This window comes from Ambystoma mexicanum, chromosome 12 (assembly GCF_040938575.1).
Source record: "Ambystoma mexicanum isolate Mex_15411 chromosome 12, UKY_AmexF1_1, whole genome shotgun sequence".
Lineage (NCBI taxonomy): Eukaryota > Metazoa > Chordata > Amphibia > Caudata > Ambystomatidae > Ambystoma > Ambystoma mexicanum.
In genome coordinates, this window is record NC_090936.1 from 948,203,764 (window position 1) to 948,223,024 (window position 19,261).

Sequence of the window (19,261 nt, forward strand, 5' to 3'; positions counted from 1 at the left end):
TAGGGAAACCACAATTTCCAGGGATAGTGTTGGTGCGCCACCATGGGCAAACTCACTGACTTATTTACGACAGAGAGCTATATGTGGTAGTCTTGTGGTAATTTCCACTACCTTATATACGGTAGGGAGCTATGTTCAGAGAGTCTCTCTTCCCGTTGGCTCATGTACCTCCAACAAGTTATACTACAGTCATTCACAATTATTCATACTGATTCTGACATACACACATCTGTCTTAAAATGACCATTGCACTGTTTAAAAATCTCCCCACATCATTGGCATTGTAATGGTAAATAGAAAATAAACCACCCGTCTGTTTTCAAATATTTTCTGTATTATAAAATTTACATTTAGGCATGATCTCATTTTTTACAGCAATAAAAGGGAACAATCAAAGCATTTTCAATGACACACTGCAATTATAGTGGCGGAGAACAGAACTTAAATTGCAACATTAGCACTTGATAAAGACACGCACGGGACTTTCATTTTTCTAAACTGACTGCATACTTTCGTGCACACACACAGCTCCCCCAGTTAGGTAATTACCTTATCTGTTCAGATTCTTCTCTCTGTGAATGTGGCTCTCTTGGCGTAACTCCAATAAACAGGAACGCTTGCCTTCTCAAGCCGGGGTCATTGCCTGGAATTCTCAGCTTTTTCAGATAGGACTGCCTCTGCCAGTGGAAAGGTAATTCTTTCAGCTTTCCCCAGTCTCGACTGCAGCAGGACATCCCCACAGCCAGGTCTTCTCCCCAGTAGTGCAGAAAGATGTCTGCCTGTCTTTTTCCCTGCTACTGCCCACTAAAACTTTCCTCTCAGCCCTCTTTATGACGTGTTCCAATGAAATCCATCATCTCTCATCCTCCTACTTTTCAACAATAGCTTCGCTTATACATTTGCAATTGTTGCAAATCTGACTTCCTCCTTCCTGCCGTTACTGTGCACAACAACACGGATAATCAGGCAGAGAAGAGAAAAATCTGCACACTCATTTAAATGGTTTTCAAAGTATGCCTAATTCTGCAGTAGAGAACACATTTTATTAGTGGGTTATATTAAAATAAGGTTTTATTAGTCAGGTTAATTGTTAATATGTTAGCTGTTAATTTTCAAATGTGTCTCTAGCAATATAGGCATTTCAGGTGAAAAATAGTGTGCATTTTTAAATGAACACGTGTGCTTTTAACTGTAAAAATAGCTTTGCATCTTATATATTAAAATCGTTTTTTTGACTGAATAGCCTGTCTTTCCTTGTTAATCTGCTAACCCATATATCAATGCACCGCACCCTTGTGGTGGTGCTGCAAAAAAAAATGCTACTTGTGCAGTAGTACTGTACTCTGTGCTGTAACATGCCAAAAAAAAATGCTACTTGTGCAGTAGTACTGTACTCTGTGCTGTAACATGCCAAATATCCTTACATATACCCTCCTTTTGTTTTTTAGAACTTGGCTATAATCCAAGCCAATCTCTAAAAACAACTTGTTCTTTCTTTTTCTCTTAAAATGCATGTGTATTGGGATATCTTTCTCTTCCTGACGTAGTCAGTAAAATCAGTAACATTTTCATTTTTACTGATAGCACAATCAACCATCCACCCATGATTAGCACCAAGATAGCCAAACCCACTATTGAGCGTTCCCCCCAGGTTCCCCAATTAAATCTTTCCACTTCTATTATGCCCAGATTACTAATTGTAATATTGTTTTTTCGCAAATTCATTTTCATAACATGTCTTTCTTTGTGATTCAATAAATATTCCACATCTGGATCTATTGGAAAAGTATCCCTTTGAAAAAAATCGATATTTTCCACTTGGCTTTCCCAAACATCATTTGTTACATGGAACAATGTTAATCCCCCAATTGACACAATTGCATCCTTTGGAACCTGTAAATAAAAAACATTATATTTTACCTGTTTAACCACGTATGTTCCATGGTTTAAATGTACTACCGTCATGTTCTTTAAACAGGTACTGACCAACCATTTACCTCTGACCATCTTAGCCTGTGCCATTTCTTCACTCCCCATATTACTAATAATCACTTCACATCCCTCTGATATACTTGGGTCAGATTTCAATCCACAAATAGCATCTGTGGCATCAGGAACAAACGGTTTACCTGGACACATATAATTTTGTTCTTTAAATGTTACACATGTTTCCAGGTTTGGTATTAAATAAACTTCAGGTTCCCATGACTGAAATGCCACCACTTCTGGAGTCTTAATCTTAATGAATTTGTCCTCTTGCCAAAATCCCACGTTGTGTACCCACTTCGTTTGATAAATAAGTTCAGGGGCTACAAATGGGATGCATAGCAAAAATCCGATCTCTAGTCTTTCCAAGTCCACATATAACGGCATTGCATTCCCCATTTCGAATGCAATTCTTATCTGTATAAGGTCAATTTCCCTCCTGGTCAATCTTTCTATCATTTGCCGAATGATATCCTGCGAAACAAAATACAAGGGAATATGTCCTTGAATCAATTGTGAAACTGCAGTTTGAACTTCTCTCATATAATTCGTTAATAGTCTATCAACAGGACTCATTATGTTCAATATTTCATTTAAAGTTCTGTCATGCTTAAGTATTATTTTAGTCGCCCGTTGCATCACATCCGCTTGTTCATTTAGAATGATTGCAGTTTCATTTATGAATCTTACTTGTTCATCCAGTCCCCCTCTAATTCCATCTAATGTCTTTTGTATTATTTCTAGGTCAATACTCAGTTGTTGTGCTTTAGTACTCAGTGTTCCTACCGAAATAGAATTGGCTGTTGATATTGTAGTACCTATTATTGCCCCAATTATAGACATTACCATTGATATCGCGAGCATCACCGCACCTCTCTTTCCTCTCTTCTTCTTAATGTCTGCTGAATTCACGAATGTTTTTTCCAATTGCATTAATATATCTCTTATTGACTGCTTAGCGTCCTCTTTTCTTATTTCCAGCCACTCTTTAGTCTGTTCAATCTTAATTCCGGTATTGTTCAAATGTTTTTCAATCAAAATCTCAGGATCCAATGGTATGTAGATATTTTGGAAAATCATCCTTCTATCACTCATGATGAATCCTGGTGCTTCTTCTACCGCGATACCAGATGCTGGTCCAGGTTCAATGACAACCTGTGCTTCTGAATTCTTGAAGATCCCTCCAAATATCACTATTGTTAAACATGTCATCGGTATCATCTTCAATGCTGATCGCTTTGTAGCCTTGGTCTTCACCCCTCTTTGGGGCTTTCCCGGAATCCGTCCTCGCGGTCTCCAGTACTCCATCGTCTCCCGTGGCCTCTGATCCCGGAACCTCCGACCAAATAATGTTAATTGTCTAAATCAAAATAGAAAATAAACAGATTAAGTACATAGCACAATACTAATTTCCACCTTTTTGCCAAAAATAAAACATGCTTGGTAAAAATACTTCTTTTTTTTTTTTTTTTTTTCTGAAATTAAACACAAGTTAAAAGAAAACAAACACATATAAAACAGCATTCAATATTTAATACACTTTCTCTCTGTACACCAACCACGAGCTTCCGTTATATGTGCATTTATTTATTTATTTATTTATATTATATATTTATTTATTTATTTATTTATATTATATATTTTCACATATATTACAGTGTTTATGTGCCATCATAACAATCAACTTTTTTTTTTTTTTAACTTCTTTGTCACTGCCTCCTGATTACACCCATTTATTTTCTCAAGGGACTCTATCCGTTTCCACATGCTCAAGCTGCCTGATCTCATGTCTGGGATGGCATGGTTTGATTTGATTTACATGGACAAACTGCTCTATTGCTGTTTCACCTTCATTTTTCAAAATTTTATACACTACAGGAGAGACTTTATCTATAATTCGGAATGGCCCCTGCCAGGCTGCCAGAAATTTAGAATTTTTCTGTTTACTTTTCCCAAAATGAAACTTGTACACCTGATCCCCTACATTGTATTCCTTTACTGATGTCTTTTTGTCATAATATGACTTAGCACTGTCAGCAGCTCTTTCCAGATTTCTCTGCACAAAAGCAAATGCATGTTGCAAATGCCTCCTCATTTCATCAATATATTCATGAACTGTGGATGCACTCACTAGAGTTTGCTCATGTGTTCTGTATAGTAGGTGTTGTGGTAACACCATTTTCCTACCTGTTAAGACCTCATGGGGGCTAACACCTGTTGCTTTGGCAGGAGTCGACCTGATTGCCATCAAAACCAATGGTAAACGCAAATCCCAGCTGGAACCTGCTTCTGCCACAAATTTCTTTAAAATGTCCACAACAGACCTATTGCTTCTTTCAACTGTACCTGAAGACGCCGCCCGATATGCGATATGTAGTTTCCTTTTCACACCTAGTATTTGCCATACCTTACTCATTAGAGTACTTGTGAAATGACTTCCTCTGTCTGACTCAATTCTTTGTGGCAACCCAAACCTTGAGAACACATGGTTCACCAGCAATGTGGCTGCTGTTTGCGCACTACAATCTGGTGCGGGAATGCACTCAATCCATTTTGACATCAAACATACCACACTCAAAATATAGCGGTGTCCCCTGCTCGACCTTTTTAAAGGACCTACATAGTCTATTTGCAAATCTGACCATGGGAGAGTTAGGCCTCTTTTCATCAATGGTGCTCTATGCATTGGTGAAGCAGGTTTAAATTGGGCGCATACTAGACATCCTCTAGTATATAATTCCACATCTTGGGACATATGTGGCCAGTAAGCATAATCTTTTAGTATTTCTAATGTCTTTTGTGAACCTCTATGGCCTGCAGTTATGGCATCATGTGCATGGTGTAGCATTAGTCCTCTGAATGAAAGGGGTACTACCCACTGTATTTGCCCTGTTATGGACTCTCTAATCATGAGTCCATCCTGTAATCTAATTCGTGTTTTGTTCTTTAATAACACCCTCAACTCTTCTTTTCCCATACAATCATTTTCTGTTAAAGGATTTTGTTCAGGATCCATCAAATGATTATAATAGATTCCCAAAATTTGATCATTCTTTTGTGCCTCAATCAAATCTTGGTCTGGCGTGTCATGACTCCACTGCACCACCGGTTGATCTACCTCCTTTGGTGCTTTAGACCGTGTGACTGCATCAATTTGTATTTCACCCATTAAATAATCAATAGGTAGCAATTCTCCCATCACAGCCCCAATCTTAGCCAGATGGTCTGCCTTATCATTTCCCTCCTTATCCTCTCCTGGTGTTTTTAAATGCCCACGAATTTTTCTCCAGTATATTGTTAAATTATTTTCTGACACCAATTTGTCTATGGCTTGTATCATTTTTCCATGTTTAAGTGGCTTTTTGTTGTATGTAACCATGCCTCTTGCTTTCCAACCAGGCAAATACTCCACAAAGCTATTCCGTGCATAGTCAGAATCAGTCACCAGGACAATTTCACTGAACTTTTTATCAACTGCAGTAGCAATTGCTTTATAGATGGCTGCCAATTCCGCCACCTGACTGCTCCTATCTCCAATCCTCATCCCTATACTAGGAACGCCTTCACATTTCAACCAGACATTTCCTATTCCTGCCACTAATTGTTTATTACTGTCATTTTCAATGTGAAAAGCACAACCATCCACGTATACAGTTGGCAAATCCTTGCATGTTTTTTCATCAAAAGCTTTGTGTGGTGATTGTTCAAATTCCTGTAAACTAGCTTCCACATCCATTTCATTTGTTATTTGTTCAGCTGCACAGTCATGTAAGTCAGCTAACCCTTGAGCAATTGGGCTCTTTTTATTTTGTCCATATCTTACTTCTACGGGAAAACCTTGTAATGCCAGCGTCCATGAAGTGATTCTGGATTGCGCTAGATTGCCTGATCTAATTCTTTTACTTTCTAAAAATTGCAAAGGTTGATGATTTGTTTCAATAATCACCTTTTCTCCCTGAACAATGGGGCGGAAATGTTGTAGCGCCCACACAGTGGTTAATAGGGCCTTTTCGCATTCATTAAATTTCATTTCAACTTGGGAAAATGCCTTACTTGCATATGCAATGGTTTTGTGATTCAAATCGTGTTTTTGTGATAACACTGCTGACATACAATGTTCAGAAAAGCCTATTTCTATAAAGAAATCCCTATCCTTTATGGGGTATGCTAAACATGGTGCCTTTACAAGACATTCCTTCAATCTAGCCACTGCATCAGATTGCTCTCTTTCCCATCTCCAGGGAGTATTTAGTTTAAGCAGTTTAGTCAATGGTTGAGTGATTTCTGCATAATTCTCAATGAACTTTCTGTTATAGCCTGTCATCCCTAATAAACTTTTTACTCCTTTCACATTTTTAGGATCTTTTAATCTTTGTATGGCCTCTATTTTCTTCCTTTGTGGATTTAGCCCATGTTCAGTCACTTCATGCCCTAGAAAGTTCACTTTTTTCTTGCACCATTGTGCTTTTTGCAAAGATACTTTGGCGCCTGCTTTCTGCAATTGGCCAAGCACATGTCTTATTTCATCAAAATGGCTTTTAAGGTTTTCATTTTTTATCAAGACATCATCCACATAAACTATTGTCCCTCTTTCCGCTGCATCCGGCATGGCCTTTCTCAAAAATATGCCAAATTCACTCCCACTATTGATGTACCCGAACGGAGCTCTAAGCCAGGCATATTGAGTCCTGTCAAATGTAAAGGAAAATAGGTGTTGTATCTCCTCTGCCAATGGCACACACCAATATCCAGATGTGAGATCTAACGTGGTAACTACATTTGAACCATGTATCTGAGCTAGGCCCTGATCAATGAATGGTAGTGGCCATCTAGATACTGGTACTCTTTTATTTAACTCTCTTAAGTCTGCACACAGCCGCCATTGACCATTTGGCTTTAACACACCTAAAATAGGCGTATTGGATGTGCTATGAATGGGCCTAATTATTCCCCGTGATTCCAAATTTTTAATAATCTCTGCCAATGATTCTAAACATGCCAGCGGTAGTCTATACTGGCGTACAAACACTGGATTTCTGCTACAACCTTCTGGTAGTGTGGCCACATGTAAATCAGTTAAACCACAATCATAAGCATCTTTTGCAAATACATCCTTGAACTCCATAAATATTTCCCTCAGAGTGCGTCGATCCTCATCGCTGTTACATGCATCCGCTAAGGAGATCTGCTCTTCTACCATTCTGGAAAATTCTGGAAACTCTTCTGGTAAAGGAATCTCAGCGCTTTCCTCTAACTGTGTGGCTGTGTCTTTTTGTAGAGCTGCCACTTTCAAATATTTTGGCATATCAGCTTCCACTTCAATGGGCTGATTTCCTGTTTCATTTTCATTTAAATTAAATATTATGCAATCCTCTTGATGGCAGCACACTGTCTCATTTGAATCATAAGGATACACAGAATGAATTTTAAACATTCCTTTGGGCTGAGAGTCCAGGTGTTCTGGCAACTCGCCCTTGGCATCTACATATTTTTCAGGAATATTCCCAATCACCATGTTATTTAAATCTGCCGTATAATGTGATTTTTGTATGGCCATTCCTAATGGGGAGTTTTCCTCTAAATGAATATCCTGACAACCTTTATTATTCACCATGATTTTTACAGATCCCTCACCAATGTCTACCAATGGAATGTATTCATAATCCAGGCCTTGCTGTTTTATGGATTCATTCAGGCATACAAATGCATCAGAGCCTTTCATCTGCTGTCCATTTTTGCATTTCAGTGTTATTGCAAACTGTTTTGTAAATGCAGGAATAATAGTATTTTTCCTCATCTGTAATTCGACTGCATAAGGAACTAGTTGTGCACAATGATAAGCCCTTCTTTTGTCTTCAAATTCAGGCGCCGGCCCACCTAGGCGCGACCATATTTTTTGATTAAGGAAATCTAACACCATACACATTCTGTGCATGATGTCATTGCCCATGTAAAATTCATTTTGTGCTCCACTCACTATCCATACATTATGGTAAATTGCTTTCTGCCCAATGCTAATTTTAAGCATGCATCTGCCTGTAATTCGGTTTTCAAAGTTTGGACTGTCCAACCCAGAAACATATTGGTTTTTAATCCTAAATTTCGGGATTTCTTCCCTCTCCATAATTTTTTGCAACAATTTCTCATTAATGAAACTCCTTTCATGTTCAAGCGCTAAAGTGGCTTTTATTGTTTTAAGATAATCATTTATACCAGCGTGAACCCATGGTTGCTCATCTTCCATGTGTATCTCTGCCAGAGTGGTAATGTGTTTTTCTGAATCTGTTTTAGGAACAATATTCTGTTTGCATGTATTCTCTTTTAAATAGAAACGTAATGTGTGTTCGTCTATGGCAGTCTGCCAATCTTTCCTTGGGTCCAAGTATATTTGTACAGGTAGTTTTTCATTGTCGCTCTGATCTTTGTCTTGACACCTTAATATAACAGTGACACTAGGTATGCAGCTATTCTGTAGATATACCTCCACAGCATCCTTTGTTTTGGCAACGGTGTGACATTCTTTTATATTGCTGTTTTGTGATTTTAGTTTCTTAGGCCTCAATGGTTTTTTGGTTAAGGACCACAGCACTCCATTCACCCCATCTATGAGAGGAGACAATCTTTTCAGGCAATCTGTCCCCATCAGAAATGGAATTTCACAAATAGATGTGATCAATACCTCTTGTTTCATTCTGTGCTTTCCTATTTTTATGTCAACCTCAGTTACACCTATGATGGGCACCTCCTCCCCATTAAAGTTATGCACTGGGCCTTGATTTGCCTTCACTGTGATCTGACTCTGTGGAGGCCTCCCTTCATTGATACTCTTTACCAGCTCCTTGGACATAATTGTGGCCTGTGCGCCAGTGTCAATCATAGCAAAGGTGTGGCATTTTTCTTCTACAGTGATGGGTGCATAATATCTGTCCTCAACTTCCTCTAATACACATAAGAAATGTGAATTCTTACTGATTTCAGGGCTCACCTTTCTCAGGCCTTTTTCACTTTTGGCTAAGCACATTGGTAAATGAAAAGACATTTTTCCCTCCTTTTTACCCATTTCTGTGCGAGATATTTTATTCATTTCTCCATGTTCAGAGGTTTTTTGGAGTGTGGCCACCGTTCGCCCATCCATCTGGGTAACATCAGAGACCACATTACAACCTTCCAACTGAACATGTGTCACAACATCATTCAGCAATTTGTCATTTTTAATTCTGTGCATTTGTGATCATTTAGTGTAATACCAGCCCTTTCAGCCTCTTCAAAAATATGTGGCTCAAAGAATTTTTCAGGTGATTGACTTGTACCCTCCTTGTGAGTATTTCCTTTTTCTGTCGGTGTTTGGTAATTGTTTTGCTTGCCCAGGGAAGGAGCTATGGCATCCCCACTTACTCCCTGTTCACTGGTATTCCCCATGCATGAGTCATTTTTCTTAAATCTGTCCCTTTGTTCTTTTGGAATTCCTAATGTTTCTTTTTCATTTGTGCAAATCTTTACTGTTTTATTTAGCTCTAAGTTAAACCGTACCTCTTTTTTAGAAGTATTTGCACTTTCTGTCACAATTTCATTTACTGGTACTTTCATTTTTAATCCATTAGTCATCTCAGAGTCGTTATGCAAAGTTATATCAGAGCAATCTGTCATTTTGGCACTGCAGTTATCATGAGTACTTAGTCACTTTTCGGAAGCCCCCCGGTCATTGCTATGGCCATCAGCCCCCTCTTTGGAAGGTTGTTTTTGCGCTGTATAGAGCTTTCCTATTTGCTCAGCTAACATTTTCACTTGGGCCTCAAGGCATTGGAACCTTTCCACCTCTCTAGGATCCTCTTTCTGTGGCCTAGGTCGATATTGGTTGTTTTCCCCCTGATTGGATCTATTCTGATACCTCTCAGGTGATTGATACCGGTTGGGATGGTTTCTGAATTCTTGATTCATTTGTGGAGGGGAGCGGTTTGCACCCATCCTTTGATTATAGTCCCCTGGTGGGGAATCATTGTACTGGCGTGGACTGTAGTTCACGTTTTGCCTCATGTCCTGTCTCTCAGATTGTGGGTACTGGCCCCTATATTGATTTCCATTATCAGTAAATCGATCCACATATCGGGGCCTATCCTGATTACCATATATCATGGTGCTGGGATCAAATCTGCTCTGTGTCCCCAATGACTGGTAGGGACCATCATTTCTTTGATCTTGATTTTGTCTCTGGTTATTGTTCATACCTGCCATATCAGACCGGTATCTTACCCGGGGTCTATCTCCTAAATATCTAGGGCTGATGTAGCTCTCTCTATTACTAGGATCATGTGATTGGAACATTGGTACAGGCAATGGCGATCTTTGTTGATTACCCCTTTGTTCAGGTGTCACATTATTTTTACCTTGGCTTTGAGCAGACTCAAGGGACATTTTGGCTGACCTGATTTCCATTACTGTGGCTGAGGGTTCTTTAGATTTAGGCCTAGTATCTTTCATTTTATCACTTTCTCTACCCTGACAATAGAGTACCTCATATAGCTTGGTGCTTTGATGTACAATCCATTCAAGGGACTTGTCACGGTCAAATTCACGGACCAATTGGGATATGATGTCTTTCTGTAGCCCATAGAAGTATGCGGTTTTAAACTCATTGGAATTTGAGTCAAAAGATACATCAAAGCGAGAGAATGCTCTTTTTAAGTCTTGTAAAAATTGGCGAGGTGATGTATTAGGTCCAGCAGTAATAGTGTACGCAACTTTCTTTGCCTCTTGCAATGACTGAAAAGGAGAAAAATGACGCCTAATTTCTTTTTCAAACTCCAGCCATGTTATATTCTGCTGTTCATTTAATCCCCTTATGATGCTGGCCGTCGGGGCATCTAAAGTTAAATGAAAATATTGTCTGTACTGTTCCTTAGGTATCTGGAGCGCTTTAAAAATGTCATGCACCGCTTCTAAGTGATCCTCAATGCAGCATTCACCTCCCTTTTTAAATGGTTTGATCAGGGCTTTAATGGATTTCATTATTTTTATGGGGCTACTTGTTGCAATGCATGGAATTGCACTATTTTGTGATTCAATCCTGTTTTCAGGTGTATGAGATTGGTGGCTGCCCCCAATGGGAGTATCAAATCCCCCAAGGGCGCTGCAACCAAGTTCAGTCACCGGCCCAGTCACTGGGGCACTAGCTCTTTGGGCAGAGCTAGAATTCACCTCCACTCCATTGAATGTGGTACCCTGCCGCCTCTCCTGTGACCTGGGAATGCACATTTGCTGTTCTAAGTCCTTACACTTTTTAAGGAGTCTGTTGGCTTCATCATGCAAATAATTATTTTCATCACTCATTTTATTAATTGCCTCCTGCATGTCACACATTTGAATTTGGCATTCATTGAACTCTTTATTTCTTTTGTCTCTTTCTTGAATCATTTTAATCATTTCTTGTTCTACACTCTGGAGATCACCTTCTTTTTCACAATGTTCTTTTTGTAAAATCTGCATTTCTGAAACAACCTCATCTTTATCCTGCCTAATGTGATCCACTAAGGCTTTTAAGTGTGTCAATTCTTGCTCACTATCTTCAAATTGTTTCTTGCTTTTGGATAACTGAGTATCAAAGTCTCTGCATTTTAATTGCATGTCTTTTTGGCATACATCCAATTCTGCTCTCAACATTTCCTGATTTTTACTTGCCCCATCTATTTCAGTCTTTAACCTGTTAATTAGCTGAGTATCATTCTCTTGCATTCGCAGTGACTTGTTTAAAATAAACCATATTTTGCCGCATAGACGTATTAAACAGTCTTTCTCTGCACTTTTATCGGCTGCATTCAATAATCTCGTAAGGCAGACCTGAATTATGCTGCCTTCTGCAAAAATATTGTCTAGTTTTTCTTTCTGCACCTCACCCTGAATGCGGTTACTCCATTCTAAGGTACTGTTCGAAGACCAATTCCCATGTGCAAATAACTTTGCCTCTAAATATTGCACTAGATCTGAGAATGTGGTTTCCCTTTGTGACATTCTGAAATTCGTTTTTAGTGGCACACTGCTATTATAAAATGGGTTCCCTTTAATGTGCAAATGGCAGTGTGAGACACGCTTGCCACGCCCAGTAGGTACTCTATGATCACTTTCCCGGCCTGCAACGCACCATAAATATGTAGGGTATTTTGTGGAGATTTGGGGCCTGACGGTATTTTATTACCGCCGAGAAATAACTTAGCAATAATCACTCTTTGTATTCAGATTTGGCCATGTGCAACAATAATACAATGGACATGCATTATTTCAGCACCCAGACCTGCATATTTGGTATACGTGGTTGGTGGTATTTTGGTGAGCATAATTCTCTTGTTTTATTTGTGGCCCCAATGTCCAGAATCCCTTATCTTCGCTTAGATTTTTCGTGTGATCACTAGAGAGACCTCAGACCTGCATTCTAGGGAAACCACAATTTCCAGGGATAGTGTTGGTGCGCCACCATGGGCAAACTCACTGACTTATTTACGACAGAGAGCTATATGTGGTAGTCTTGTGGTAATTTCCACTACCTTATATACGGTAGGGAGCTATGTTCAGAGAGTCTCTCTTCCCGTTGGCTCATGTACCTCCAACAAGTTATACTACAGTCATTCACAATTATTCATACTGATTCTGACATACACACATCTGTCTTAAAATGACCATTGCACTGTTTAAAAATCTCCCCACATCATTGGCATTGTAATGGTAAATAGAAAATAAACCACCCGTCTGTTTTCAAATATTTTCTGTATTATAAAATTTACATTTAGGCATGATCTCATTTTTTACAGCAATAAAAGGGAACAATCAAAGCATTTTCAATGACACACTGCAATTATAGTGGCGGAGAACAGAACTTAAATTGCAACATTAGCACTTGATAAAGACACGCACGGGACTTTCATTTTTCTAAACTGACTGCATACTTTCGTGCACACACACAGCTCCCCCAGTTAGGTAATTACCTTATCTGTTCAGATTCTTCTCTCTGTGAATGTGGCTCTCTTGGCGTAACTCCAATAAACAGGAACGCTTGCCTTCTCAAGCCGGGGTCATTGCCTGGAATTCTCAGCTTTTTCAGATAGGACTGCCTCTGCCAGTGGAAAGGTAATTCTTTCAGCTTTCCCCAGTCTCGACTGCAGCAGGACATCCCCACAGCCAGGTCTTCTCCCCAGTAGTGCAGAAAGATGTCTGCCTGTCTTTTTCCCTGCTACTGCCCACTAAAACTTTCCTCTCAGCCCTCTTTATGACGTGTTCCAATGAAATCCATCATCTCTCATCCTCCTACTTTTCAACAATAGCTTCGCTTATACATTTGCAATTGTTGCAAATCTGACTTCCTCCTTCCTGCCGTTACTGTGCACAACAACACGGATAATCAGGCAGAGAAGAGAAAAATCTGCACACTCATTTAAATGGTTTTCAAAGTATGCCTAATTCTGCAGTAGAGAACACATTTTATTAGTGGGTTATATTAAAATAAGGTTTTATTAGTCAGGTTAATTGTTAATATGTTAGCTGTTAATTTTCAAATGTGTCTCTAGCAATATAGGCATTTCAGGTGAAAAATAGTGTGCATTTTTAAATGAACACGTGTGCTTTTAACTGTAAAAATAGCTTTGCATCTTATATATTAAAATCGTTTTTTTGACTGAATAGCCTGTCTTTCCTTGTTAATCTGCTAACCCATATATCAATGCACCGCACCCTTGTGGTGGTGCTGCAAAAAAAAATGCTACTTGTGCAGTAGTACTGTACTCTGTGCTGTAACATGCCAAAAAAAAATGCTACTTGTGCAGTAGTACTGTACTCTGTGCTGTAACATGCCAAATATCCTTACAAGTTACAGCAGCAGACAGGATAGCCCATACCACCATCCTCTTTCCTTTCTGGTGCATGCAGGTATGACCACGGGTGTAGACGCTGGGGTAACAGTGAGCCCAATTGTGCTGGTGAATGGTGGGGTGGGACAGGGTGGTGTGGCACAGGGCTGAGGGGAAGATACAGGGTCAACTTCAGGCTTGCACCCCTTGATCGTAGGGTGGTCTGTAGCAGGGAGGGGCCCTTCAATGGACTGTGTAGGTTGAGCAGGAGCAGGAGGGCAAACGGGGGTTGAACAAATGGTAGTGTTCAGCTGGGGCTCGGCTACAGCAGCCATACTCAATGCAGGTAGGGGAGGGGACACTGCACCAGGGTTGCCCAGGAATTGGCTGATCTCTGTAATCAGCATGTGGGCATCCCCGAAGGCCATGGATGCTGTGGATGCTGTGGATGCTGTGGGTCCAGTTGTCTCATGAGGGGTTCCTGGAGCAAGCAGTGTACTTTTGGCAGCTATGGCTTCCACTTTCAGATTTCTCTTTAGCTGCCTGATTTTCCTCATGCTGCCTATAGGCAGGCCCGGGCCCAGCTCAGGGCCAAAGAACATGAGGGGTATAGAGGCTGGGATCTCCCCCATGGCTTGACCAAGAGGCTCTGGCATGTTGGAGCCCCCAAGGAGTGGTTCCAGAAGTGTGATAAGTGGGTCAGAAAAACACAGTCAGGATATTGATTCCCAAGTTACCTTGATTGGAGACAGCACTGTCCAGGAGTAGGAATGGTCCAAGGAGTCCAAAGAGCGTCCATGTGGCCTCCCACCACTGCCCCGAACACCAGCAGCACCAAACACTGCGCCCTTGCCCCGCCATGGGCTTCACTGCTGTGGGGCTCGGGAAGCACTGATAAGCCTGAGGGGGCGTGGCCACCAGGAACAGGAAGGAAGTCCGTACAGGGACAGGCACCAGCGGCGCCAAACACAGCACCCTTGCCCTGCCACGGGCTTCACCGCTGAAGGGCTGGGAAGCACTGAAAAGCCTAAGGATGCCTGGCCACCAGGAACATGAAGAATGTCCCTCCACGGACAGGCACCAGCAGCGTGAAACACCACGCCTTTGCCCCGCAGTGGGCTTCACTTCAAATGGATAACATTGTGGCCTCTATTGAACAATTAGCAACTAATCCAAATTTTATGAAAAGAAAGGTCAGTTGTGGGACTGGATCAACCAATGCCACACTGTTGGGAAATACAAAGCGTATGGCCACTATAAACAAATCAATGTACAATATAACACGTTGCCAGGATATCTGCAGTTATTTCAGGACCTTTGGGTTAGATTAACTAACATGAGAGTCAGGTCTAATATATTAAATACTTTAGATGTTGTAGGCCCTTGGCGAGATATTCCCCAGTAAGACACAGCGTTTATGTAAATGTAACGAGTTGTGGACACACCTGGTTACAGAGTGCCAGAAGGTGAATAGGCTAAGAGAACAATGGCTCTTGAAATGTATTTGCTATGTAACTATTGCATGTGCCGAAACTCTATGGACCTTGTTGTTCTCAGGTACAGAGAAACATGTTATTATGGGACATGTACACTTTATCAGCGTAGTGTAACAATTGCTTGGCAAATCGTTTATTGATGGGTTTAAAAGAAATGGTGTATAGCCAGTTGTATTCATGATGACAATGAAATTATACATGATGTAGATAGAGTATAACATGAAAATGTAATTTGCAAGAGTAATAAGAAGTGTTATTAGATATTAATACTTTTTAGAGCGACTACTTAACATTGTTTAATCATTTGCAATTGGTATATGTTTATCTGTCATATTGTGTTTAAGGTGTATTGCAAACTATATAACACAAAACATAAAAAATAACATATCTTACATTATAGATCATAGTCTTGAATCATCTGAACTACTGGCCATGAGTATTTGTTGATTGGAAGCAGCAGAGCACATCAGATACCAGGCAGCTGATACTTTTTATAGAAAACAAAGAGATCCGCTAAATAAAGTAATCACATTACAAATTGATCCACTTCAGTACAGCCCTAATATTCCCTATCAAATGTTTCCTGTACAAATGGAGAATCATGTGAACACCTATACATATACATCAGGGGACTTAAGCTAAGATAAGGGATGCATCAATCCTATGTAAAATGGTGTGAGCAGTGCTTCTCTGTTATAAGTCTTAGACAGTGTCTGTACTTCAGTTGGATCCAAATCTTGAATGGCATTAATGGAGACATTTTGACCATGACATTTTTTCTGAATTGTTTTGTGGCATCAGTTTCTAAGATCCTTAAGTGGTACTGGGGAGGTAGGTAAGGGTGGTAGTTAGAGAATTCCCAGGTTCAGAAGATCATTTAGCTTAGAAGTGGCATTTTTGTTGCAAGCTTGCATACATTGTGAACTGCACTTGTTGGTATAAAGGAGATTGTCTGTGAAGCTTGGCTTTATGTATGTGGTTATGTCTTTGAGGCACAATGCTTCGTATGGTGCAACTAGGTGTGTTATGGCATTGACCATACTTGTAGACTACACAACATTGGGTAGGCTCAGTTGTTCCATCAAGGACAAAATGTACCAATGTGGATGGGGGTTTGTGGAAATGCACAATGTATTTGGCTTTTTATAGTATAGTGAAAGATGTCTGAGATTTTAGATTCAAAGAAAATAAAGAGCAGACTTGTGCAGAATTGGTCAATTTTCAGGCTTGACAATTTTAAGAAATAAGGAAGAGATGTTGACTAATTTCATAAAGTTGCCAAAATGTTACATACCAAAATCTACCGCTGAATACCTGTAAAATGGTACAAAACAGTTAGCAAGGAGGCTGCCTCTGAATATGTTCTTTACCTATAAATGTCCCCAGAGAATAACTTTCATTATTATTTTCAGAGAGACATACATAATCACTTTGTTTCTGTGAAAAGAAAAACATTATCAAAAGATATACAATTCAAAATCTTTTCTGTGAGAACATATTATTTCATGGCTTATTCACAATATAGGAAACCTTATCTGTGCATGGCAAAACATTATTTTGACATTTGATCAACTTCAATTGTGCATGCCTTCCCATAAACTGATTACATTCTCTGTGAGCTATGGTCAGGGTAAATTGTCTATTTTTAATCATGGATTTGCAGAGTTACTCCAAGCCCATACCTATGGTGTCTCTCCATTTCTCTTGAGATTTCATTTCATTTTCATTTTAATCCATTATTCATACCAGTTGTATATGGGGAAGGGAAAATCAACCTCATGAATTCAACCCTACACATTTTATTAAGGAAGGTGACAAAATTGAAACATATTGTTTAATTCATTGGTGCTTTCTTCACCTGGTTTTATGGACTTTGCTTGTGCACATAATATTATTCAAACATGTTGAAGATTTTTTTATGTGTAAGAACAAGGTTCATAATTTAAAAATAGTTGTATCTTTTCTGGGCTATGACATCAACCCTTTTTTTAATTGAGTCACAGCGGGTCACAGCAGAGACATATCTTGGTTCAGTTGTGAGTTGTTTGCAGATAGTGTATGATTTGTTAGGTGACATTAGAGTGGACTGCTTACCAAAGTCTGTCAAAGGGTACCAACGTTTCTTGAATATTTGTTTAAAGTAGCTCCAAGAGATAGAGAGACCAAGGGATCCTTAAATGATCTAACTATATCTGAGTCATGCTCAAGTCTCTTTAAACAGGTGCTCTTGTCATTTTCCACGTATTGTCTTGTGTCTTTTTCCATGTATGTCTTGTAGGTGCCTCTCTATCCCTGTTTCTATTGAAGATGAGAAACACCAGTTATGGTTTTCCTCATGCTGTCTTTTACTCATTCAGAGTCTACTGGAGACATCAAAATATGGTAACTTTGTTTCAATTAAACCAATACATCCCATTATGGAAGATTGTGGAACGGGACATGCCGCTGGTAAGCTTACCTTCTTTTGATTTCATAAAGGTGCATTAATGACATTATTCCCATCAGGAGTTACATTTTTCTATCAGCCCACTCTACCTGAAAGTAGAGTGCATCACTTCTAGGCTTGTAGAGTGCATCACTTCTAGGCTTATAAATCCACTTCAAGTTCGACAAAGTCAGGTGTCTTCATGTTTCTGGTTATTTATTTAGGGGGATGTCTAGACTGCAGAAAATATTCCACTGTGTCTACCATGGATGTGTTCTCCCTCTGAAGTGCATGACATCTATTTCCCCTTGTCCCATTGCCACATATTCTTGATGTGCCAACTAGAAAAAGGAACACATGAGACAAAGTCATGTTTCAAAATCTTTGTTTGCAAGCCACTTGTTGACTTGTAGGAATGGCCAAAGGACCTACTGGTATAGTTTAAGTTTAAAAGAGAAACACCTAATTCAAAGTTGTATTAAGATTAATTCAGTTTGTATTCTGGAAATTACATTTTTATTTTGTAAATAGCATGGTGATAATAAAATACATAATATAATAACAGTAACAAGAGGCATATAAGCTCAGCTTCAGATAATAAACATAGATTGCCACATATTAGATCAACAATATCAGGCCTGTTTGGACAACAGTGAATCAAGCAAAAGTAAACATAAGATAAAAGAAAGAGGTAGTCTGGTAGTAAAAAAACACAGCGGGAATGACATCTCCCAACAGGATACTACAGCAAGAAGCGTCAGGAGTCTTTATTCTTTGAACTCATCAGCACACATATCCAGGAACGGTTCTCAGATGCGAGTGAACTTGTCATGGTCACATTTGAGTTTGTAAATGGCCCTCTCTTACGTTGATAAAGTTAACATCTCCTCCACCCAGTCATCTATGCAAAAGGAATTTGCAGGTTTTCATGCACACGAAATAATTGTCTTAGCTCTCATACAGCCATTGGGCAGTCAGGTCTTGTTCGCATATGACTGATCGTCAATCAGACTGTCATCAGCAAGGAGCAACAGGGAATCTTTTGTAGGTATTGCTTGCCCAAGCACCAGGCCCAGCCTACCTGAGACACCTCCCCAAAAGTCCTTAGTCTTGCCACAGAACTGTAGGAGATGGCCGAGGGTCCCCAATGTCTGGTTTCATTTCCAGCACTGATCACTTTCTAAGAGGTGTCTCTTAAACATTTGTTCCAGAGACCAGTGTGTTCTGCCTAGTCATTTAGTCTGAGAGGCCCTCAAACAGCAATCCATACTTGACAAGCTAACATTGCTACATCATATTTCCCAAAAGCCAGGGTTCACAAACTTGTTCAACTCCTTGGAACAAAATATGTTTTAGATCTGTATCACCCCTACGAGCAGACACAAGAACTCTGTACAAAGTGGCTGCTGGATAAGTGGCATGCGCGCATAGCCTCAGGTGTGACCATGCCACACTTCCAGTGAACAGATGAGCAGATAAGCTGCACAGCATTAGCCCCTTTCAGTGCGCATGGCTGCAGTCCT

At 39.8% G+C, this 19,261-nt stretch overlaps 1 protein-coding gene across 1 annotated transcript; it reads right to left on the reverse strand.

The window, feature by feature from the left end:
* Positions 1–314: 314 nt before the first annotated feature.
* Positions 315–13,644, reverse strand: LOC138514129 (uncharacterized). The gene is made up of 2 exons (XM_069629425.1): positions 12,960–13,644; positions 315–3,346 (listed from the first exon to the last, which is right to left on the reverse strand). Exons 1-2 carry the CDS (start codon positions 13,142–13,144, stop codon positions 1,504–1,506), a joined length of 2,028 nt encoding a protein of 675 aa, XP_069485526.1. The 5' UTR covers positions 13,145–13,644; the 3' UTR covers positions 315–1,503.
* Between the last annotated feature and the right edge of the window lie 5,617 nt (positions 13,645–19,261).

Excerpts from the sequence above, each read along its gene's own strand:
- LOC138514129 (XM_069629425.1), bottom strand. The coding sequence starts at position 13,144 with ATGTCCTGCTGCAGTCGAGACTGGGGAAAGCTGAAAGAATTACCTTTC. Across the intron at positions 3,347-12,959 it reads GAAGAATCTGAACAGATAAG|ACAATTAACATTATTTGGTC; the intron begins GTAATTACCTAA and ends ATTTTGATTTAG.